The 18,900-nt window shown below is 52.1% G+C and overlaps 2 protein-coding genes across 3 annotated transcripts in view; one reads left to right on the top strand and one right to left on the bottom strand.

Moving 5' to 3' along the window:
* Nucleotides 1-655: 655 nt before the first annotated feature.
* Nucleotides 656-8,628, top strand: R3HCC1 (R3H domain and coiled-coil containing 1). The gene is made up of 7 exons (XM_017827304.1): nucleotides 656-808; nucleotides 1,711-1,848; nucleotides 2,509-3,643; nucleotides 3,852-4,024; nucleotides 5,143-5,213; nucleotides 5,707-5,802; nucleotides 8,177-8,628. The coding sequence occupies exons 1-7, from the start codon at nucleotides 714-716 to the stop codon at nucleotides 8,323-8,325; spliced, it is 1,857 nt and encodes a 618-aa protein (XP_017682793.1). The 5' UTR covers nucleotides 656-713; the 3' UTR covers nucleotides 8,326-8,628.
* A 665-nt stretch (nucleotides 8,629-9,293) lies between these two features.
* The window catches only part of LOXL2 (lysyl oxidase like 2), a 45,237-nt gene continuing 35,630 nt past the window's right edge, over nucleotides 9,294-18,900 (bottom strand). Inside the window, exons 1-8 of one of the 2 annotated variants that reach the window (XR_001876814.1) lie at nucleotides 18,326-18,376; nucleotides 15,864-16,029; nucleotides 14,952-15,195; nucleotides 12,856-12,971; nucleotides 12,305-12,441; nucleotides 11,114-11,225; nucleotides 10,232-10,421; nucleotides 9,294-10,095 (exon numbers count right to left, since the gene is read on the bottom strand). Coding sequence is in view for 1 of the 2 variants with exons in the window: in XM_017827311.1 (XP_017682800.1) it covers nucleotides 10,342-10,421; nucleotides 11,114-11,225; nucleotides 12,305-12,441; nucleotides 12,856-12,971; nucleotides 14,952-15,195; nucleotides 15,864-16,029; nucleotides 18,326-18,382 (912 nt within the window). In the remaining variant the exon portion in view is untranslated. Of the gene's footprint in view, nucleotides 10,422-11,113; nucleotides 11,226-12,304; nucleotides 12,442-12,855; nucleotides 12,972-14,951; nucleotides 15,196-15,863; nucleotides 16,030-18,325; nucleotides 18,383-18,900 lie in introns of those variants that run through there. The other variant, XM_017827311.1, reaches the window with a different exon arrangement.

Below are 18,900 nucleotides of genomic sequence, written 5' to 3'. Positions count from 1 at the left end.
CAGGATGGGGTGCGGGGGGTGCTTAGGGGAGGGAGAAGAGTGCACAGAGCAGGATGGGGTGCGCAGGGAAAGGAGAGGGTGGGGGGTTGCACAGGGAAGGGGGATAAGGGGGGGCACAGAGCAGGATGGGGTGCTGGGGGTGCACAGCGATTTGGGGGGTGCACGAGGGTCGCACAGGACCCCAGAGGTGCACAGGGAAGGAAATAAAGGGGTCACAGAGCAGGATGGGGTGCTGGGGGTGCAGGATGGGGTGCTGGGGGTGCACAGGGAAAGGAGGGGGTGGGGAGATGCACTGGGAAGGGGGATAAGGGGGGGCACAGAGCAGGATGTGGTGCTGGGAGGGCACAGGGATTTGGGGGGTGCACGAGGGTCACACAGGACTCCGGGGGTGCAGAGGGAAGGGGATAAAGGGGTCACAGAGCAGGATGGGGTGCTGGGGGTGCACAGGGAAAGGAGGAGGGTGCAGAGGGGGTGCACAGAGCAGCAGTGGGTGCTGGGGGTGCACAGGGTTTTTGGGGGGTCACACAGGACCCCGGGGGTGCACAGGGTGGGTGGGAGCCAGGGCTGCAGGTGGGTAAAGGCAGTGGCACAGAGGGTGGGTGAGGTTTGCAGGGGGTGCTGGCACCCACGGGGGCCTCGTGGCCGCCCTTCCACGCTCCCCCTGTCCCTCCCCAGGGCCCCCCCATCCCGCTGCCACGCTGGCACTGCGCCCCATGGACGGCGTGTTCCTGTCCCCCAACGAGGATGAGTTCGTGGGCAGGATCTCCGAGGAGCTGGAGCACTTCATGGAGCAGGGGCAGCACCACAGGTGGGGGCCTGGCTGGGGCAGGGGGGTGCAGGGGGGTCCCTGTGTGACCTGACCCTCTCCCTGCCACCCTCTGCGGTCCCTGGGTGAGGGCAGGTGTCCCTCCAGGGGTGTCGTGACTCTTGTTTTGCATTTTCTGGGGTGAAAGCAGCAGCATTTGGAGCCTGGCTCCAAGGTTTGTGTGGCTCAGAACTTCCCTGTGGGCCAGGGATCAGTGCAGGATCTGCCATGGGCCCTTCTTTGTTCCCACTCCCTGTGGGCACTGGTGGCTTTTACACCCTGCATTTACCCCGACCTACCCCCTGATCCAGTGACCTTTGAAGCCCCTGAGGTGGCCAAAAAAAGGGTGCTGGGCAGGAGCAGGGCTGGGATTGCTCAGTTCAGCTCCCTGCCAGCTTGTGATGACCTTCAAATATTTGTTTCCCTGCTTTTGTTTTATAAACCTTTGGCAGGGAAGTCTCCTGGGCAGTTGTCAAACACTCGGGAAGGAAACTGAAGTGGGAAAAAAACCTTCTGGATGCAGGGAAATTGAGTTGTTGATTTATCCATTCATGTTTTGCTGCTGGGTTTTGGAGCACACTCGGAGTGGGAGGAATGGGACCAGTAGCAGCATTCTGCTGGTGCTTCCCAACCTTTCCCCCATGGATGTAGGCCAGGACCTGGGATAAGGCATTCCCAGCTGCCCCATGCTCCAGTGCTGCATGCAAAGAAAGTGTGTCTGGCTCCACATCTGGGATGGAGAAGGGATTTGGGCTCTTTTCATAAAGTCCTGCTTGGCTTTTGGGCTCCAATTTAAGCCCTGGACTGGGACTGACTTGGGAGAGAGGTGGTTAAATTTTTGCTTCGTTTCCATCCTTTTCCCTCCTGCAAGTTGCTGGTGCCCTGAGCCCTCCCTGTCTTTCCAGGGTGCTCCTGTTCCCCCCTCTGTCCAGTCGCCTCCGGTACCTGATCCATCGGACCGTGGAAAACATGGATTTGTTGAGCAGCTTCTCGGTGGGGGAAGGCTGGAGGAGGAGGACGGTCATCTGCCACTCAGCTGTGAGGTTGGTGGGGTTGGGCTGGTGCTGCTTCTCCTGGGGCTTTGTGGAAGCTGACAGGAATCCTGGAATGGTTTGGGTTGGAAGGGACCTTAAGGGACCTTGAGGCTGATCCAGTTCCATCCATGGGCAGAGACACCTCCCACTAGCCCAGGTTGCTCCAAGCCCCGTCCAGCCTGACTTTGGACACTTCCAGGGATCCAGGGGCAGCCACAGCTCCTCTGGAAATTCCATCCCAGCCCCTCACTGCCCTCACAGCTGAGAATTCCTTCCCAATATCCCATCTAACCCTCTGGCAGTGGGAAGCCATTCCCTGTGTCCTGTCCCTCCATCCCTTGTCCCAAGTCCCCCTCCAGCTCTTGGAGCCCCTTCAGGCCCTGGAAGGGGCTCTCAGGTCTCCCTGGAGCCTTCTCTTCTCCAGGTGAACCCCCTCAACTCTCCCAGCCTGGCTCCAAGGCAGAGGGGCTCCAGCCCTTGGATGGATCCCAAAATTTCCATGGTGTTTCTCCGTGGGGTCTCCTTTACCAACGGCATCTTCCAGCCCTACCAGAGCGAGCAGCACTTTTCCCCGATGCTTTTCCTCCTTTTCCCCTGGCAAACACCACGTCCCCCGGGTGTCGTTCCGTGTTCCCCTCGCTCACATCTCCCCGTTCCCTTTGCTCCCAGGCTGCCCAGCGAGACCAGTGACCCAAAGCCCGGCCCCACCCCGGCCCGGCCCCACCGCCCCGCACAGCCCTGGGGCCGGGGGGGCCGGGGGGCCCGGCCCAGGCTCGGAGGGGACACCCATGGGGACACCTCCCGGGCCTGTGTGGGCTCTGGCAGGATCACCAGGCCCCCCAGGAGGAAGCCAGACAAAGCCCTGTACGTGCCCAAGGTGACGAGGAAGAAGGCGAACTGGAGGGAGCGGGACAGCCCCGGAGAAGCCGGAGGGGACGCGGCGCAGGGAGATGAAATCTGCCCCAAAAATTCCACGGGGGACGCCCGGGAGGAGCTGGGCAAGTCTGGAGAAGGCCCAGGGGGTGTCCCCGTGGCTCTTGGAAAGCAGCAGGAGCCCGGTGAAGGAAGTTTTTCGGGAAAAACTGACGCTGACCCCCACGCTGAGCGTCCTCCGTGCGGTACAGTCCCATCCTTAGGGAATAGCAACGATTCCTCCGAGCAGGAAAGTCGGGATAAAGACTGTTGTGATTCCCTTTCTTCTGGGCACAGTAAACCCCCACCTTCCAAGGCAGAAGAGCAAGGTCTGAGCCGTGACAACACTGTTGTAGCAGAAGGCAGCGAATTCCTGCGGGACGGAGACCAAACCAGCGGGAATGCCGGAGCGCTGGAGAGTGGGAAAACCTCCCTGCTGGAAAGCCGTGGTGGCAGCTCCTGTCCAGACCCGGCTGTGGTGCTGGAAAACCAAGATAAGAGCAGTGCTGCTGCCAAGAGCCTGGAGAGCAGCGGGAACCTGCCAGCACCTGCAGAGCAGGGCAAGGTCTCCGGGAATTCCTCCACGCTGGAAAGCCAAGATCGGGAGCGCCCAAGTGCGGAGCAGAACCCCCTGGAAGCGCAGAGGGAGCCTCTGGCTGCGCCTGAGCTGGGTGTTGGTGGTGACCCATCAGCTCCTGAGGAGCAGGGGGAGCACTGGGTGGATGCTCCGGGGCAGAGCCGCAGTGGGAAGGTGCTCCTGGAGGAGGAGGAGGAGGACAAGGAGCCCTCGGATGTGGCCGATGTGCCCTGGAGGGAGCTGCAGGAGGAGAGGGGGAGCAGGCAGGAGCAGAGCAGCCTGGAGGACGACTGCACTGCAGAGCTCTTGGCAGAGGTAGAGTTTGGCCGCGGGGAGGGCAAATTTTGGGGGGGAAACTGGTGGCCGAGGGAAGGGAACGTCCCGTGGGAGGAGGGTCCCTGTGCTGGGAATGTCCTGGTGGAGAGAGCAATTTGCAGCGGCCGAGGGGAGGGCTGTGCTTGGAAGGGAAACCCTGAGGTTTTAATACAATTTATTGGTGATTGTTCCTCCCGAATCTCCTCAGATCATGGGGAATCTGACGGTGAAGGACATCAGCATCGAGAGGATCAGCGTGGACTATTCCAGCTACGGCCAGGCCCAGGTCAGCGAGGGGGATTTTGGCCACGTCACCGAGATCTACGACTTCCCCTCATCCCTGAAAACGGAGGATCTGATGGAAATGTTCTCAGATTTCCAGTGAGTACCCCCCTGAGCTCAGGGAGCAGCATCCAGGTCGGAATCTGCAGCAGAACTGGGTTAACCCTGAGTTTTAGTTTCCCCTTCGTGTCTTACACCGTTTCCGAGCCTCAAAGGAGGCTTTTCCTGCTGTTCACACGGAATTTAAAGCCCAGCTGGTCCTCCAGGGCTCTGTCACACGCACAGTTATTGACATCCAGGCTCCTCCTGGCTCCAGCCCAACTCTTCAGGTGATTTTAGGAGCTGCCTGAGCGGAGTGAGGTTCTTCCCTCAGTGTTTGCAAGGAAAAAGGGCTCGATCCTGCTCTGGGAGGTGAGATTTGTTGTGCAAACACCTGGAGTGAGGTTGGAGCAGTGGCAGGAGCAGGACAAAGTTCAGTGATAACGGGGTTGAGTCCAGCCCTGAGTTCCTCTCACTCCTGCCAGGTGGATAAAGGCCCCTATCCCTGTTTTCCCTCTCCATCCTCCTCCCTCGGGATAATGAGTGGATTAGATGGGAACATTCACTGGGGATCCCTTGGATTAAACCCCCTGAATTACATTTAATTCTGTTTGTAGTTTTTCCACTTGCTGGGAGTGCAGCTGAGCTGAAAATTGGGGGGGGGTCCCACCCGAGCAGTCACCTGCTCCCAAACTCCCATTTTCCACTGACTTTATTGGATTTTCCCGTCAGTCTCTTCACCCCGAGCTTTGTAAACCACTTTTATCAAACATTTCCTTGTTATTGTTGTGTCTCAGCAGTCAGGGGGGTGTTTGCAAAGCACTTCACAAATGACAATATTTCTGTGCTGCAAGACACAGTCCCCTGAAATTGAGGTTGATTTTTTGGCCGGGGTTTATTTTTTTTTTTTTTTAAGAGGAAAAAGGAGTTTTGTGGTCTTGAAAGGGGCACTTTTAATGTGCTCTCCTCCTTCTTTTCCTTCCCTCTTTTAAAATGGGGATAATGCTTCGGAAAGCACCAGCTGCCTCCATGAAAATAAATCCAATAAATACTAAATGCTAATAAATAAATAAATAATTAAAATTACTAAATATTCCTGGCAGCTCCAGGGGGGGGTTGCTGGGGTTTATTGTGGGTTTATTTTTCTGTATATTAATTAATATTTTATTGCCTTTCAGCGAGAGTGGTTTCAAAATCCAGTGGGTGGATGACACACACGCCCTGGGAATCTTCTCCAGCCTTTCCACAGGTATTTGGGGGTGGGATTGGAGCTCCTGGGGTGTTTTCCTTCCTGTTCTCTTCCAGCTGGGAAGGATTTGGAGCCTTGGGAAGCTGGAATTGCTGTGGTGCTGTGTGGAAACTCTGCCTTGCCAGAGCAGCGGGTTTTTAATTGCCTTGGATAAAAGATAAAGAATCGGGACATTTCTGTGCTGCTCTCCTGGAAATTAATGGTTTTCCATCTTTTTTTTCCTCCTATAACTGGACAAAACTCTTCCAAACACTCAGGAACCTCCCAGGGAGTGGGGTGGCACCAAAATTCTGGGAAAAACTGCCCTTTTTTTGGGGACAAAGCCCCCACCCCGAGGTCAGAGAGGTTCCCACCCAGCCCACGTGGATCCCAACAGCTCCTGGCCTTTTCCTGGCACTCATCTGACAACATCAAAACCCTTCAAAAAGAACATATTGATGTTTTCTGGGGTGGTTTTGTATCACATTCTGATTTTTTGGATGGTTCTTTGCAGCATCTCAAGCCCTGGGCCGACGTTACCCCTGTCTGAAGATCCGGCCCCTGGTCCACGCCAGCAAACAGTCCAAGCTCAGGGCCCTGCAGCGACCAAGTAAGACAAGGCTTCAAAATTCACAGTATTTCTTTTTTTTTTAGCTAATATTGGTATGTTCTTCTTAATTTTTTTAATGGTAATTTGCGTGTTAATTTTTTTTTGTTATTTCAGGGTTTTTTTTTTAATTTTTTTTGTTATATTTTTATGGGTTTTTTTTAAAATTTTTTTACCTTTTTTTTACATTATTTACGTTTTTTACTTTTACTGTTTTTCCCAACTGTTTTTAATTCTTTTCACTTTTTTCTTTTTTTTACTTTATTTTACTTTATATTACTTTATTTTATGTGCTTATTTTACTTCATTTTACTTTCTTTTACATTTTTACTTCCTTTTATATTTTTAGTTTAATTTTACTTTATTTTTCTCCTTTTTTCATTTTTCTTCATTTTACTTTAATTTACATTTTTACTTCATTTTACATTTTTACTTTATTTTACTTCATTTTACTTTATTTTACATTTTTACTTTCTTTTACATTTTTAGTTTAATTTTCCTTTATTTTCCATTTTTTCTTTTTTTTCTTTTATTTTTCATTTTTCCTTTATTTTTCATCTTTCCTTTATTTTTCGTCTTTCCTTTATTTTTCATTTTTCCTTTATTTTTCATTTTTCCTTTTATTTTCCTTTATTATTTTTCTTTATAATTTTCCTTTGTTATTTTCCTTTATTATTTTCCTTTATTACTTTCCTTTATTATTTCCTTTATTACTTTCCTTTTTCCATTTCTTTCATTTTTCCCCCTTTTTCTTTTTTTCCCCCTTTTTTCCTTTCCCCCTTCCCCCTTCTTCTCTTCACTTCACCTTTTTTTATGCTACCTTTTCCCCTTCTAAAATTAACATTACACCTCGTGGTTGGAATCACTTTATTCAGTACCAGGTGAAGGAAACCAAAATCTGGTGAAGCTGAGCCATATGAACATTATTTTACTGATTTCACCCCCTCAAAAATCAGATTATGATCAGTTCTGTTCGCAGGAAAGAAACGCCAGGAACCTTTTTTAGCAGCAGAGACTTGCAATGTCCAACTCCTGTTATTTGCCAGTTCACTGCAGTGGAAACAATCCCAAAATTAATGCTCTAAAGCCACAAGTTCCTGAGTTTTTAAGAACTTCTGGAGGCAAGGGACACGTCCAAAAATGAGATTTCTTTGCTGTCTCCCCTTCGTTGTGAATCAGGCTGTAAACTCCTCCCGGGGAACGTTAGAAATTCCATTTGCATTCCCTTTAAATTGAATTTTTCCACGTAAAAATTTGGATTTTAATGGGCTGAGAATGTCTCTTTTTTGTTTTTTTTTTTAAACTTTATTACTGAAACTTAAAAATAAAAAACCAACAACAAGCCAACCCCCTTTGCTGTCTGGATAATAACTCTGCAAACAGTTGCTGATAAAAGATTAGGTAATTCCCAAATCCGGATTCCTGGTCAAAGTTTGGAATATTCACCCCTTCCACTGGTAACAGGTCAGGTGTCTCCCAAAAAATGGATGTCCCAAAGCAGCTGGAATATCGAGATATTATTTAAAATGCAGATTATTTTTTTTCCCTGGTTTCTGAGGATTTAGGAAAGACTCTTCCCTTTTTCCTGGTTTCTGAGGATTTAGAAAGGGATCCTTCCTTTTTTCCTGGTTTCTGAGGATTTAGAAAGGATTCTTCTTTTTTCCTGGTTTCTGAGGATTTTCCTTTTTTCCTGGTTTCTGAGGATTTTCCTTTTTTCCTTATTTCTAAGGATTTAGAAAGGGATTTTCCTTTTTTCCTGATTTCCGAGGATTTATAAAAGGATTCTTTCTTTCTTGGTTTCTGAGGATTTAGAAAGGAATTCTTCCCTTTTTCCTGGTTTCTAAGGATTTAGAAAGGGATTATTCCTTTTTTCCTGGTTTCTGAGGATTTAAAAAGAATTCTTCCTTTCTTCTGGTTTCTGAGGATTTTCCTTTTTTTCCTGGTTTCTGAGGATTTAGGAAAGACTCTTCCCTTTTTCCTGGTTTCTATGGATTTAGAAAGGGATTATTCCTTTTTTCCTGGTTTCTGAGGATTTAAGCTTCTGGCTTTGCTTAGTTGAAACAAAAATCAAGCTTTGCTCAGTTGAAATGAAAAAAATCCAACTTTGCTGTGGGGGGATAAACCGGGATGAATTTTGCCCGGAATGGTTGGGATAAGCAGTTCCTGGAAGAGAAAGGGGGGGGAGAACAATTTTCTCCCACAATAATAATAATAATTAAAATAAAAAGACCTGGAGAGCTTTATTGTGGTTAAATAACTTCATATAGAGTTTCCATCTGGGATGTGTGGAGTTGTCTCATTCCAAAGGGACAGGGAAGAGATGGATTTGCTGCATCCAAGCGCCCAGTTGAGCGTTTTTCCCCCTGTTTTTTCCCAGAACTCCTTCACCTCGGGAAGGAACGGCCCCAGACGGACACGGCCGTGGCCAGGAGACTCGTGTCCCACGCCCTGGGCTGGAGGCACAGGCAGCAGGAAGGCTCAGGAACTGAAGTTTTCCAGCTGGAAACCTCGGACCAGCAGGAATGAAACAAAAAAAAAGCACCTCGGCTCCCCCTCCCTGTCCCCTCCATCCATCCCCCTCCCCCAAAAAAAAACTGCTGTAAAGATGAGCATGGCTGTGCTGTCCAACTGCATGTGGAGGTGCCATGGGAGGGGGGTTCTCCTTGGGATCAGCACCATCCTCCTGGAGCTGGGGAGGAAGGGGGAAGTTGAGTGTTCGTGGGATTTTTGGAGCACTTTTTTTTTTGTTTCCAAGCCCCCCCCCCGATTGCTCCCCTGCAGGAATGAAAGGAGGGGCTTTCCAGAAAAGCCTCCTCTGGGTTTGGAGGAGGAAAAAAAACCCAAAAAACCAAAAAAATAATTCATTAAGAGTTAATTCATTAAGAGTTAATTCATTAAGAGTGAGGGAACTGTGTTTTGTTGGCCAGAATTCCAGCTGGGGGTAAGAACAGGAGTTCAAAAAAGCTGTTCCACGTTTATACCTTGTTGTAATGTTATTGTTGAGATATCCCATAAAACTGCCAGGCAAGTGAGTTCAGGGGTTTTTTTTCCATATTTACACAGCCTGGAGTTGCCCTGTTAAGCAAGGAAAAGTTGCCACGTGCTCCTTAGGAAAAGAAAAAGCAGGACTTGCCTGTTCTGGTTGGCCCAGAGCCTGGTTTTAAGGTGCTGGAAAACCCTTTGGCTCTGCTCGTGCTCCAGGTCTTGAGGGAAAAGATGGAGTTTTCCAGCTGAAGAGGAGGCTAAAAAATAACCTTTGCCAGGTGATAAATGGCCTCAGCAGGATAATTCTGCAGCCTTTGAGCCTCACAACGCCCCTGTGAGGTAGATTTTGGGGAGCACAAGTTGGCAGCCAGTTCTAATCCCCCTGTGGATTAATCAGCTCTAAAATTCAGCTGCTTGTAGAAGTCTTCCATACAGAGGGAAAAAACCCCCAATACAACCAACACTAAAGTACCAGGAATTGTGAGCTTTCACAGAGTAGAAATCCACAAGTGGCATTTAAACCATTTTTTTTGTATGGTTTTGTTTTTGTTTTTTTTTTTCTGGGTCAAAAGGTTTTTATTCAAGTAGCTGTGCCTGGAGATGTGGAGCGAGGTGTGTCCTCAAACAAACAGAGGAGCACGGGGGTAGCACCATGAATTTCCAGTGGGGCCGGTGCAGATCCCTGGGGATGAGAGCCAGGAATTCCCTCTGTAAGGAAAAGCCAGGAGACAATGCCTTAAAAAAACTAATTCATCCTTGGAAGAGAAGACGGGGGATGTCCAGCCTGGGAGGCGAGAGCTGGGCGGGTGTGGAGTTCATGGGGTGGATGTTGGGATGGGAATTCCCAGTTTCCAGCGGCCTCACCGCCAGGAACCTGCAAAGTTCTGGGTGTCCGAGGCGGGTGGAGGAGCTCCAGGGAGCTCCAATGCTCTGTTGGAATCTTGGAATCTGTTCTGCTCCTCTCCCAGAGGCCGCTGGGTTGGACTGTTGGACCCGAGAGTTTCGCTGCGGAATTAAATTATGCTTTACACTGTTCTGCTCGGAAAAAAAAAAGCTGCTCCTTTTTTTTTTCCCCCCTTTTTTTTTTCTTTTGTGTGTGTGTGTGTGGTTTTGTTTTTTTTTTTCACTTTCCTTTCTTTGTATTTGTTTGCTGAGCTGGAGTCTGAGGAGGAGGAGGAGGAGCTGTGCAAGAAGCAGCAGCACAAACGTTGGGTGCGTGGAAAAGAGCTTGGAGATGCCAAATCAAGGCCTTGAGAGCGAAGGGTGAAGCCACTTTTTGGGGTTGTTGGCGCCCAAACGAAGGCAAGGCGGCTGTGAGGGGACACAGAGTGGAGGGAGGAACCTTTGGAGGAGGTTGGAGCGGGGAGGACACGGAGCCAAGGAGGGTTTGGGGCTCCGGGGCCGCAGGAGGGCTGGGGAGCGAAGGCGTCTGCAGGAGAGAATTCACCTGGAGATTCGGAGCTGGAGCGTTTCCTCGATTTCCTGGTGGTGCAGTGGTTTGGGAAGGAGCAAGGCAGGAGTCCTGCCTTCTTTAAATAGTGGGGAGGGGGGGTCCCATTACCGGGTGGCCACTCTGTTATTTGTGAGTCCGCTGAAGTGGTCGAATTTCTGCTCCGTTTCCTCGCTGAAGGAACCACCTGGGGGGGCACAGAGGGGGCACAAAGGGGGCACAGGGTGAGCAGGGAGGGGCAGAGGCAGCTCAGGGCACAAAGAGCAGGCAGAGAACAGCGGAACCTGCTGGGGAAGGGAGGGGCTCAGGGATTCTCCTGGGCTAATTAATTTGAATTTTAATTGAATTTTACCATAACTGGAACAACCGGTGTTAAAAACACTCTTATCTTAGAAAGCCCCAAACTTATTTCCATTTTAAAATGGTCCTGATAATTGACTATTTCCATTTTAAAATGGTCCTGATAATGGACTATTTCCATTTTAAAATGGTCTTGATAAGTCACACGTTTAAACTGGTTTGCCTTTGATATTTCTGAGATAAAAATTCTGAACGATAATGTTTTATATTATTCTGAGAGAACACAGAGTTTCCCCTGATATTCCAGCGACAGCAGAGCAGTTTAATGCCTGGATTGAGCCCCACCTATTCTTATTTCTTTTTTTCAAGAGGGGAGAGAAGCTTTGGGGTCTGAAGAGACTCAGCACCAAAGAGTTTGAGTCTGGGGAGAAGGTGTTTGCCAAGCCAGACCCACACAGACACCAGAGCTTTCCTGGGGAGGCAAAACCACTCATTTCCTCGTCCAGCTGGGGCATCTTTATCCCTGTTAGGCCCGAGCTGAGGGGTTTAAGCCTGGCCCAAGGCCAGCAGGGCTCTCACCTATGTGGCAGCTGTACATCCAGATGCGCTGCCCGTCGTAGCGGCTCCGGCACTTCATCACGTTGTTGGAATAATCCGACTCGGCCACTTCGTAGTTGGGGTTGATGACGACCTGGGGAGGGAGGGGAGAAGCACAGGGGGAGGTTATTTTACAAAGGAGGGCAGCAGAGTCAGCTGGTTTGTAACAAACCGAGGTTTTTACAGTGGGAAAAAAAATCATTCGCTTTGCGGGGAAACGGGAGCTGCTCGGTTAAAGCAGGGCAGACACGGAATCCAGGATGGTTTGGACTGGAAGGGACGTTAAAACTCATCCAGTTCCACCCCCTGCCATGGGCAGGGACACCTTCCACTAGCCCAGGTTGCTCCAGCCTATCCTTGGACACTTCCAGGGATGGGGCAGCCACAGCTTCTCTGGGAATTCCATCCCAGCCCCTCCCCACCCTCCCAGGGAGGAATTCCTTCCCAATATCCCATCTAACCCTCTGGCAGTGGGAGGCCATTCCCACTTGTCCTGTCACTCCATCCCTTGGAAATAGTCTCTCTCCATGTTTCTTGTTGGCTCCTTCAGGTCCTGGAAGGCCACAATTGAGTCACTCCAGGCTGAACAATCCCAGTTCTCTCAGCCTTCCCTCCTGGCAGAGCTGCTCCATCCCTCTGACCAACTAAGACCCCCAAAATCTCCCCTCCAACCCCTTTTTTCCATTTCACACAGCGCAGACGAAAACAATTCCTCTCCCTTCCCTCCCCTCCAGAGCAAGGGGCTGTTTTTAGAGCCAAAGAATTCCCCCCACTCCCCCCCTAAGAGTGCCCAGACGGAGGCACAGCCTGAGCTCCTGCAAACACCCCACAAATAACATGGTTTGATCCCCAAATTCAGGGAGTGTTGCTCACAACCAGCTCCAAACCAGGACACCCGTGGAATGTTGTGCATCTGGAACGTGCCAACAGCATCAGCTGCTCCTGGGCTGGTTGGGACATGGAATTTTGAAGGCTGTAAGACGTGGTTGTTGGCCCTGATTTGTCACTTGGAGGTGTGTGTTGTAGGGAATCCTCTCCCTTTTGGGCATCCCGGGAATATAATCTCTTTATAATCAGGAGTAGGAGGTGTACAAATAAACAGCTTTAGGTAAACTCTTGTCAGGAGGGGTAAGATAAAAGCCACAGGAGTGCCTCCAACCCTCTTCTCCTCACCTGGAAAAGGTAATCTCCGGGTGGGACGTCGGTGATGTCGATCCACTGGCAGTCGATGTCGTGCCGATACACGTCCCAGCAGCCCACGGTGATCCCCTGCTCCCCAAAATTGGCACACTCGTACTGCTTCTGCACATCTGAGCCAGAAAAAGTTCAAGGAACAAAGTGTTACACCCCTGGCAAGGCGGGCTGGGTGTTCCCCTGAGGAATTCCTGGTTGTTCCCAGCTCTCCTGGGGATGGGATACGGGGGCAGTGTTTGGGATGAGATTTAACACAGCGGCGTCTTCGCTGCACAGGGGGAGCTGCCACCTTCCAACCTCATCACCTGGAGGCACATTTTGGAATTCCTCGCTTGACATGGGGCAGAAAAAGCACAGTTTGGGTTTTGGGGCAGCTCCGAGTAGGGACGGAGGGAATTGAGAGTGACCATCCATCCATCCACCCACCCATCACCTCAGGGCTGGTTTCTGGCTCCTGCCAGGCCACTTTTAGCCCTTGGAAGCCCCGGGGACAGGGATAAATTCCCAGCTCCCAGGGCTCTGGCACGCACCTGCCTCACATTCCGTGTCCTCCAGGCAGAAACTGGCTTTGTGTCCCTCGGCCACCTTGGTCCCATTGAGGTTCAGGAGGTCGTAGTGGGTGAAAACCTCCATGCTGTGGTAGTGCCTGAGGGTCACAGACAGGGACAATTATCCTTAGAAATGAAATAAAAAGGGAATTAAAGGCAAAACAGCCCTTTAATTACCAGGTCGAAAGGGCTACAGGAAGTGGAGTGGGAGAAACCACAGCCAGGGAATGTTCCCCTGGGGATAATCCTGTGTGGCACCATCACCCATCCCAGCCATGGGAATGTCTATCCCAGCTCTGGGAATGTCTGTCCCAGTTCTGGGAATGTCCATCCCAGCTCTGGGAATGCCTGTCCCAGGTATGGGAATGTCCATCCCAGCCATGGGAATGTCTATCCCAGCTCTGGGAATGTCCATCCCAGCCATGGGAATGTCTGTCCAATGATAGGAATGTCTATCCCAGCTCTGGGAGTTGCACAGCTCAGCTCTGAGTGAGCCAAAGGCACAGACAGGCCCTAAATCAGAACCAATTGCTTAAGAATTAAAAAAAAAAAAAAAAAGAAGAAGAAGAAAAAAAAAAGAGGAAAAAAGTGCATAAATCCTCTCCTTTCCAGCTGTAAAAATAATCAAGCCTTAAAAACTTCCTATTGCCATAATTGCATGTGGATTTACAGATGAAGGAGGAGTGAGGAAGGAAGGGGAGGAAATTTTTCCTTTTTACCTCCTCCTGCCTTTCCCCTGACTTAGAAAAAAAAAACCCCAACCAAACACATAAATTCCCATCAGCCAGAAGCGAATCACTTTTCACTCCCTGCTCCAGGACTTTCCCGTTTTTGTCCTGCTTCCACATCCAAAGGCAGCCGAACAGGAGCTCGCAGTGCTGGAGGGAAGGCAGAGGCACAGGGCTGGGCATTTGGGGCACATTTGGCTGCCTCTGCTCGGAGCTGGAGGCTCTCAGGTCTGACTCAGATGCTGAACTATGTCTGAACCACTCCGAGGGGTGTTTGCATTCTGCTGTTTACAGACTGGAAAGACTGAAGAGGAGCTGAGTTCATCCTCCTCCATCTGAACAGAATCCACTTCTGAAGCACAGACGGCTCGTGGCCTTTCCCTCAGCCTTTCCCTGTCTCACCTCACTTCCAAGGGCCCCCTCAGCCCCGTCTCACCTCGCTCAGCTCTTTATAAAGACTACAAAGAACTCTTAGATTTGAGAATATTCTTATGCCAGGGGCAGGACAGGAGCTGTGCACTGAGTCACTTCTCTGCCTTTTACCCCAAAGGAGAGAAAAATCAGCCTTGTACTGGCCATCATTCCACAAGCAAAGCACCTGGATGGCTTCCAGCTCCTTTTCCTCCCTTGGTTCAGCTGAAATTCTTTCCCCCTCAAAAGTGATGCATTTATGGGGGTGAATTTACTGTTGGTTAAAAAATAAGCACAAAACCATCTCCCAGCTGTTTTAGTGGAGTGGGGATGCATTTAAAAATGCAGAATTGACAGGATTTTGGGGTCCTTTTCCAGGGGAGGGAAGCAGCTCAGGTGGCTGCACCTTTCTACACGTGGTGGGTGTGTGGAAAGATGGGTCCTGTCTGTACATACGAAGGTATCACAGGATCATGGGTTGGAAAAGACCTCAAAACTCATCCAATTTGAGGAGTATCAGGATCTGTTGACCCGGGGGCAGCTTCTCTTGGTGTTGAGGGGAATTCAGAGATCACAGATTCCCAGACTGGTTTGGGTTGGAAGGGACCTTAAAGCTCATCCAGTTCCATCCCCTGCCATGGGCAGGGACACCTTCCACTGGCCCAGGTTGCTCCAACCTGGCCTTGGACACTTCCAGGGATGTGGCATGGATACAGTGCCCTCGGCCAGACACCTCTGCCAAGGAAAGCTCCACACTTGCCTTGTTTCTATCCCATTCTCAACAAGGTGCTTTCCCTGCTCTCGGGGGGTGACAGTGACCCCGGCACACATCACAGCCCTGCACCCACAGCCCCAGCACCTCCTCCCCGTGCTCCCGCAGCAGGACAGCCCCCCGGGCAGCAGGAAGGGGTGGGGGGAGAGCCCAGCTGAGGCACCCACCGGTGGCAGTCGTGCCAGACCCAGGCGTGGCGGCCGTTCTTGGGGCGGAAGTCGGACTGGCCGTTGTTGTGGATCTGGGAGGAGAAGCGCAGCAGGCGCCGGTACCCCGAGGTGATGGAGGTGTTGGCAGCAGAGCTGGCCAGGCAGTTCTCCTCCAGGGCACACTGCAGCATGAACATGGGCCTGTCCTCCAGGTAGGCCGTCTGCTCCACCAGCTCCGCGTTCAGCACCAGGTCGGGGGCGGCTGGGGGGAAGGAAGGGGTTAAATGGGCTAAAAACACCCCACGAGTGTCTGCCAGAGGTGAAGGTCAGCCCCTTCCTCACCCTGTGCTCCTCAGCCTCGGCAGCAGCAGTTTGAGTCACGGAATCACAGGATGGGTTGGGTTGGAAAGGACTTTAAGCTCATCTAATTCCCACTCCCCTGCCATGGGCTTGGGTTGGAAGGGACCTTCAAATCATCCAGTGCCACCCCCTGCCATGGGCAGGGACACCTTCCACTAGCCTAGGTTGCTCCAAGCTGGCCTTGGACACTTGCAGGGATGGGGCAGCCACAACTCCTCCCCACCCCCAGAGGGAAGAATTCCTCCCCTGCATCCCACCTATCCCTGCCCTATTCCTGCAGTTGGAGTAGGAAGAGCTGCGGGTGTAACTATTCACCATATGTGAACAGCTGACCTTAAAGCTCATCTCATTCCCACTTCCCTGCCATGGGAAGGGACACCTTCAACCATTCCAGGTTGCTCCAACCTGCCCTTGGACACTTCCAGGGGATGGAGCAGCCACAGCTCCTCCGGGCATAAGAATTCACCCCTATTTTGCCACATCCAAGGCACAACACAGGTCGCCCCATTCCCTCTGGGAATCTCGGGGCAGACACCGGTGATCAGGTGCAATAAACCCCGAGTTACTCACTCTCTGAGCAGGACACCCCAGCTCCAAACCTGCCCCCTCCCCTGGGGCAGGACACGTGGGCCCCGTCGTGCCGGCAGTGGGCCAGCGACATCTCCGTCCCCGAGCACTTGACCCCGCTCATGACCACGCTGTCGGCGCTCACGTCCCCGTGCCAGTACCAGGTTTCCTGGGCAGAAAGGCACAAAAAAAGGCGTCTCACACACTCCTGAGGGTTCAGTGGGCTCTTTGAGGAATATTCACCCCCCTGTAACCTGGGATTCTCCCTCCGGTGAAGGTCGGTGTGAGAGCCCACGCCGTGCAGGAGGAGGATCTCGGTGAACTCAGGGAAGCAGAAGGCTGATTGACCCAGATTTTAACCCCAGCCCCATATTCCCCACCCTAAACATCTCAGCAACATTCAGCAAATCTTTCTCCCTGTTTCTGAGCTGGTTTAAATCTCCCCTTGTTTTTAATCTCACCCTGACGAGTTCATCCCAGGGCTCTTGGAAGTCATCGGGGCTGTGCCTCTGGGAGAGGTGCCCAGCATTTAAACCACATCTGCCTTGTGACATCTGGGCACTTGGGAGGGCCACGAGCAATGCCAGGGGTTCTGCTTGCACAAGGAGGGGAGGCAGAGTTACAGCCATGCTGGAAATGCCAGTGGGAACAAGGAATTTGAGGAGTATCAGGACTAACAGGATCTGCTGACCCAGGGGAGCACCTCTTGGGGTTGAGGAGGATTCAGAGATCACAAAATCCCTGACTGGTTTGGGTTGGAAGGGACCTTAAAATCACCCAGTTCTACCTCCTGTCATGGGCAGGGACACCTTCCACCAGCCCAGGTTGCTCCAACCTGGCCTTGGACACTTCCAGGGATGGGGCAGCCACAGCTTCTCTGGGAAATCCATTCCAGGGCCTCACCACCCTCACAGGGAGGAATTTCATCCCAATGTGCCACCTAACCCTCCCTCTGGCAGTGGGAAGCCACTGTGTGTCCTGTCACTGCAGTTCCTGATGAAGTTCCCAGCTCCTCTTCATCCCCCAGTTACACCAAACCCACGGGAAACGTCACTTAATTAACTCACAAACTCAAACCCTGACGGCACAACTTTGGTGGACGGTGGGGGGCGGGGAGGGGGAGGAAGAAAGAACTTAAAAAATCCGATCAGATCTCTCAGTGTCAAAACTGGGAGCCCGTTTCCAGGAAAAGAAACCCCATGTGTGCCATGGCTCCCATGGCAGGAGGCTGTCTGGGAGCCCTGCGTGCAGCGCTGCACACACAGCCTGCCCTGTTCTGCACACTGGGGCTTTATGCTCCTGGAGCTGGGGCAGCATAAGGGCCTTTTCTGTTCCGAATTCCAGCAGCCTCAGCTAAAGGAAAAAATGTCTTGTTCCCCGCTGGACTCTCAGGGCTGTGCCAACAGAGCCAGGTCGGTGCTCAGGGATGTGGGTGTTCTCTGGGATCTGCAGGGGGGAAGCAGCTGGAGGAACCAGTTGGTGCAGGGGAATCCTTCCTGCTGGATTTCCAATCCCTTGGGGACCTGCAGATCCCCTCTCTGGCCATGAAAAATGGTTGGATTGGTTGGAATCTACTCATGACCCAGTGTGTGCCACGGGTTGTTGATCCCAGAATGGCCTGGGTGGGAGGGGATCCCAAAGATCTTCTTGTTCTACGGGTAGGGACACCTTCCACTAGCCCAGGTTACTCCAAGCCCTGTCCAACGTGGCTTTGGACACTTCCAGGGCTGGGGCAGGCACAGCTTCTCTGGGAAATCCTTTCCAGGGCCTCCCCACCCTCCTCCTGGACACTCGGTCACTGCTCAAAGATAAACTCAGGGAAACCTGAGCCTGGAGCAGGACAAAAACAACAGCTTTGCCCAGAGCTGCAGCAGCTCCTTCTGCTCCAAACCTCCCTCCTCGTGGCTCTTGTGCAGCGGGGTTTAACCCTCAGGGTCTCTCCAGCTCATGCCTGGAATTAGAGTGCTGCAGTTGGGGCTGGTTTTCTGGATAAACCTTCCTCCTCCTCCAGCATACCTAACCCATCCACAGGGGTACAAAACCAGGGAGGGGAGGGCTCAGGGGCTCACCTGGAGGGTGTCAGGTGCCACCATGGCCTTCTAAACCTTCCTCCTCCTCCTCCAGCATCTCCAAACCCACCCACCACAGACACCCAAAACCCAAGCAGGGGAGGGTTCAGGGGCTCATCTTGAAGGTGAGGTGTCAAAGTTCAACCCCATCTGCCAACACACCACCACAACCTCCTAAACCCTCCTCTTCCTCCTCCTCCACCTCCTCCTCCTCCAGCAGCCCCAACCCACCCACCCAAAAGGCAGGTTGGGGAGGGTTCAGGGGCTCACCTGGAAGGTCTGGCTGGCAAAGCCCAGCCCCACCATGGCCTCTTAGACCTTCCTCCTCCTCCTCCATCATCCTCAAACCCACTCCCAGACACCCAAACCCAGGTAGGGGAGGGTTCAGGGGCTCACCTGGAAGGCGTGGCTGGCAAAGCCCAGCCCCAGCTGCCAGCACACCATCATGGCCTCCTGAACCTTCCTCCTCCTCCTCTTCCTCCATCCTCCCCAAATCCACCCACAGACACCCTGGGGCTCACCTGGAAGGTGCCAACTGCTGACACACCACCATGACCTCCTAAATGTTCGTCCTCCTCCTCCAGCAACCCCAAACCCACCCCCAGACCCCCAAAACCCAGGCAGGGGAGAGAGAGTTCCTGGAAGGTGTAGCTGGCAAAGCCCAGCCCTACCACGGCCTCTTAAACCCTCCTCCTCCTCCTCCATCATCCCCAAACCCACCCCCAGACACCCAAAATTGCCCCCAGACACCCAAACCCCGGGCAGGGGAGGGTTCAGGGCTCACCTGGAAGGTGTGGCTGGCAAAGCCCAGCCCCACCACGGCCTCTTAAACCTTCCTCCTCCTCCTCCATCATCCCCAAACTCACCCCCAGACACTCAAACCCACCCCCAGAGACCCAAACCCACCCCCAGAGACCCAGACCCACCCCCAGAGACCCAAACCCACCCCCAGAGACCCAAACCCACCCCGA

This window comes from Lepidothrix coronata, unplaced genomic scaffold (assembly GCF_001604755.1).
Source record: "Lepidothrix coronata isolate B3197 unplaced genomic scaffold, Lepidothrix_coronata-1.0 Scaffold137, whole genome shotgun sequence".
NCBI lineage: Eukaryota > Metazoa > Chordata > Aves > Passeriformes > Pipridae > Lepidothrix > Lepidothrix coronata.
This window is presented reverse-complemented; position numbering and strand designations above follow the sequence as displayed.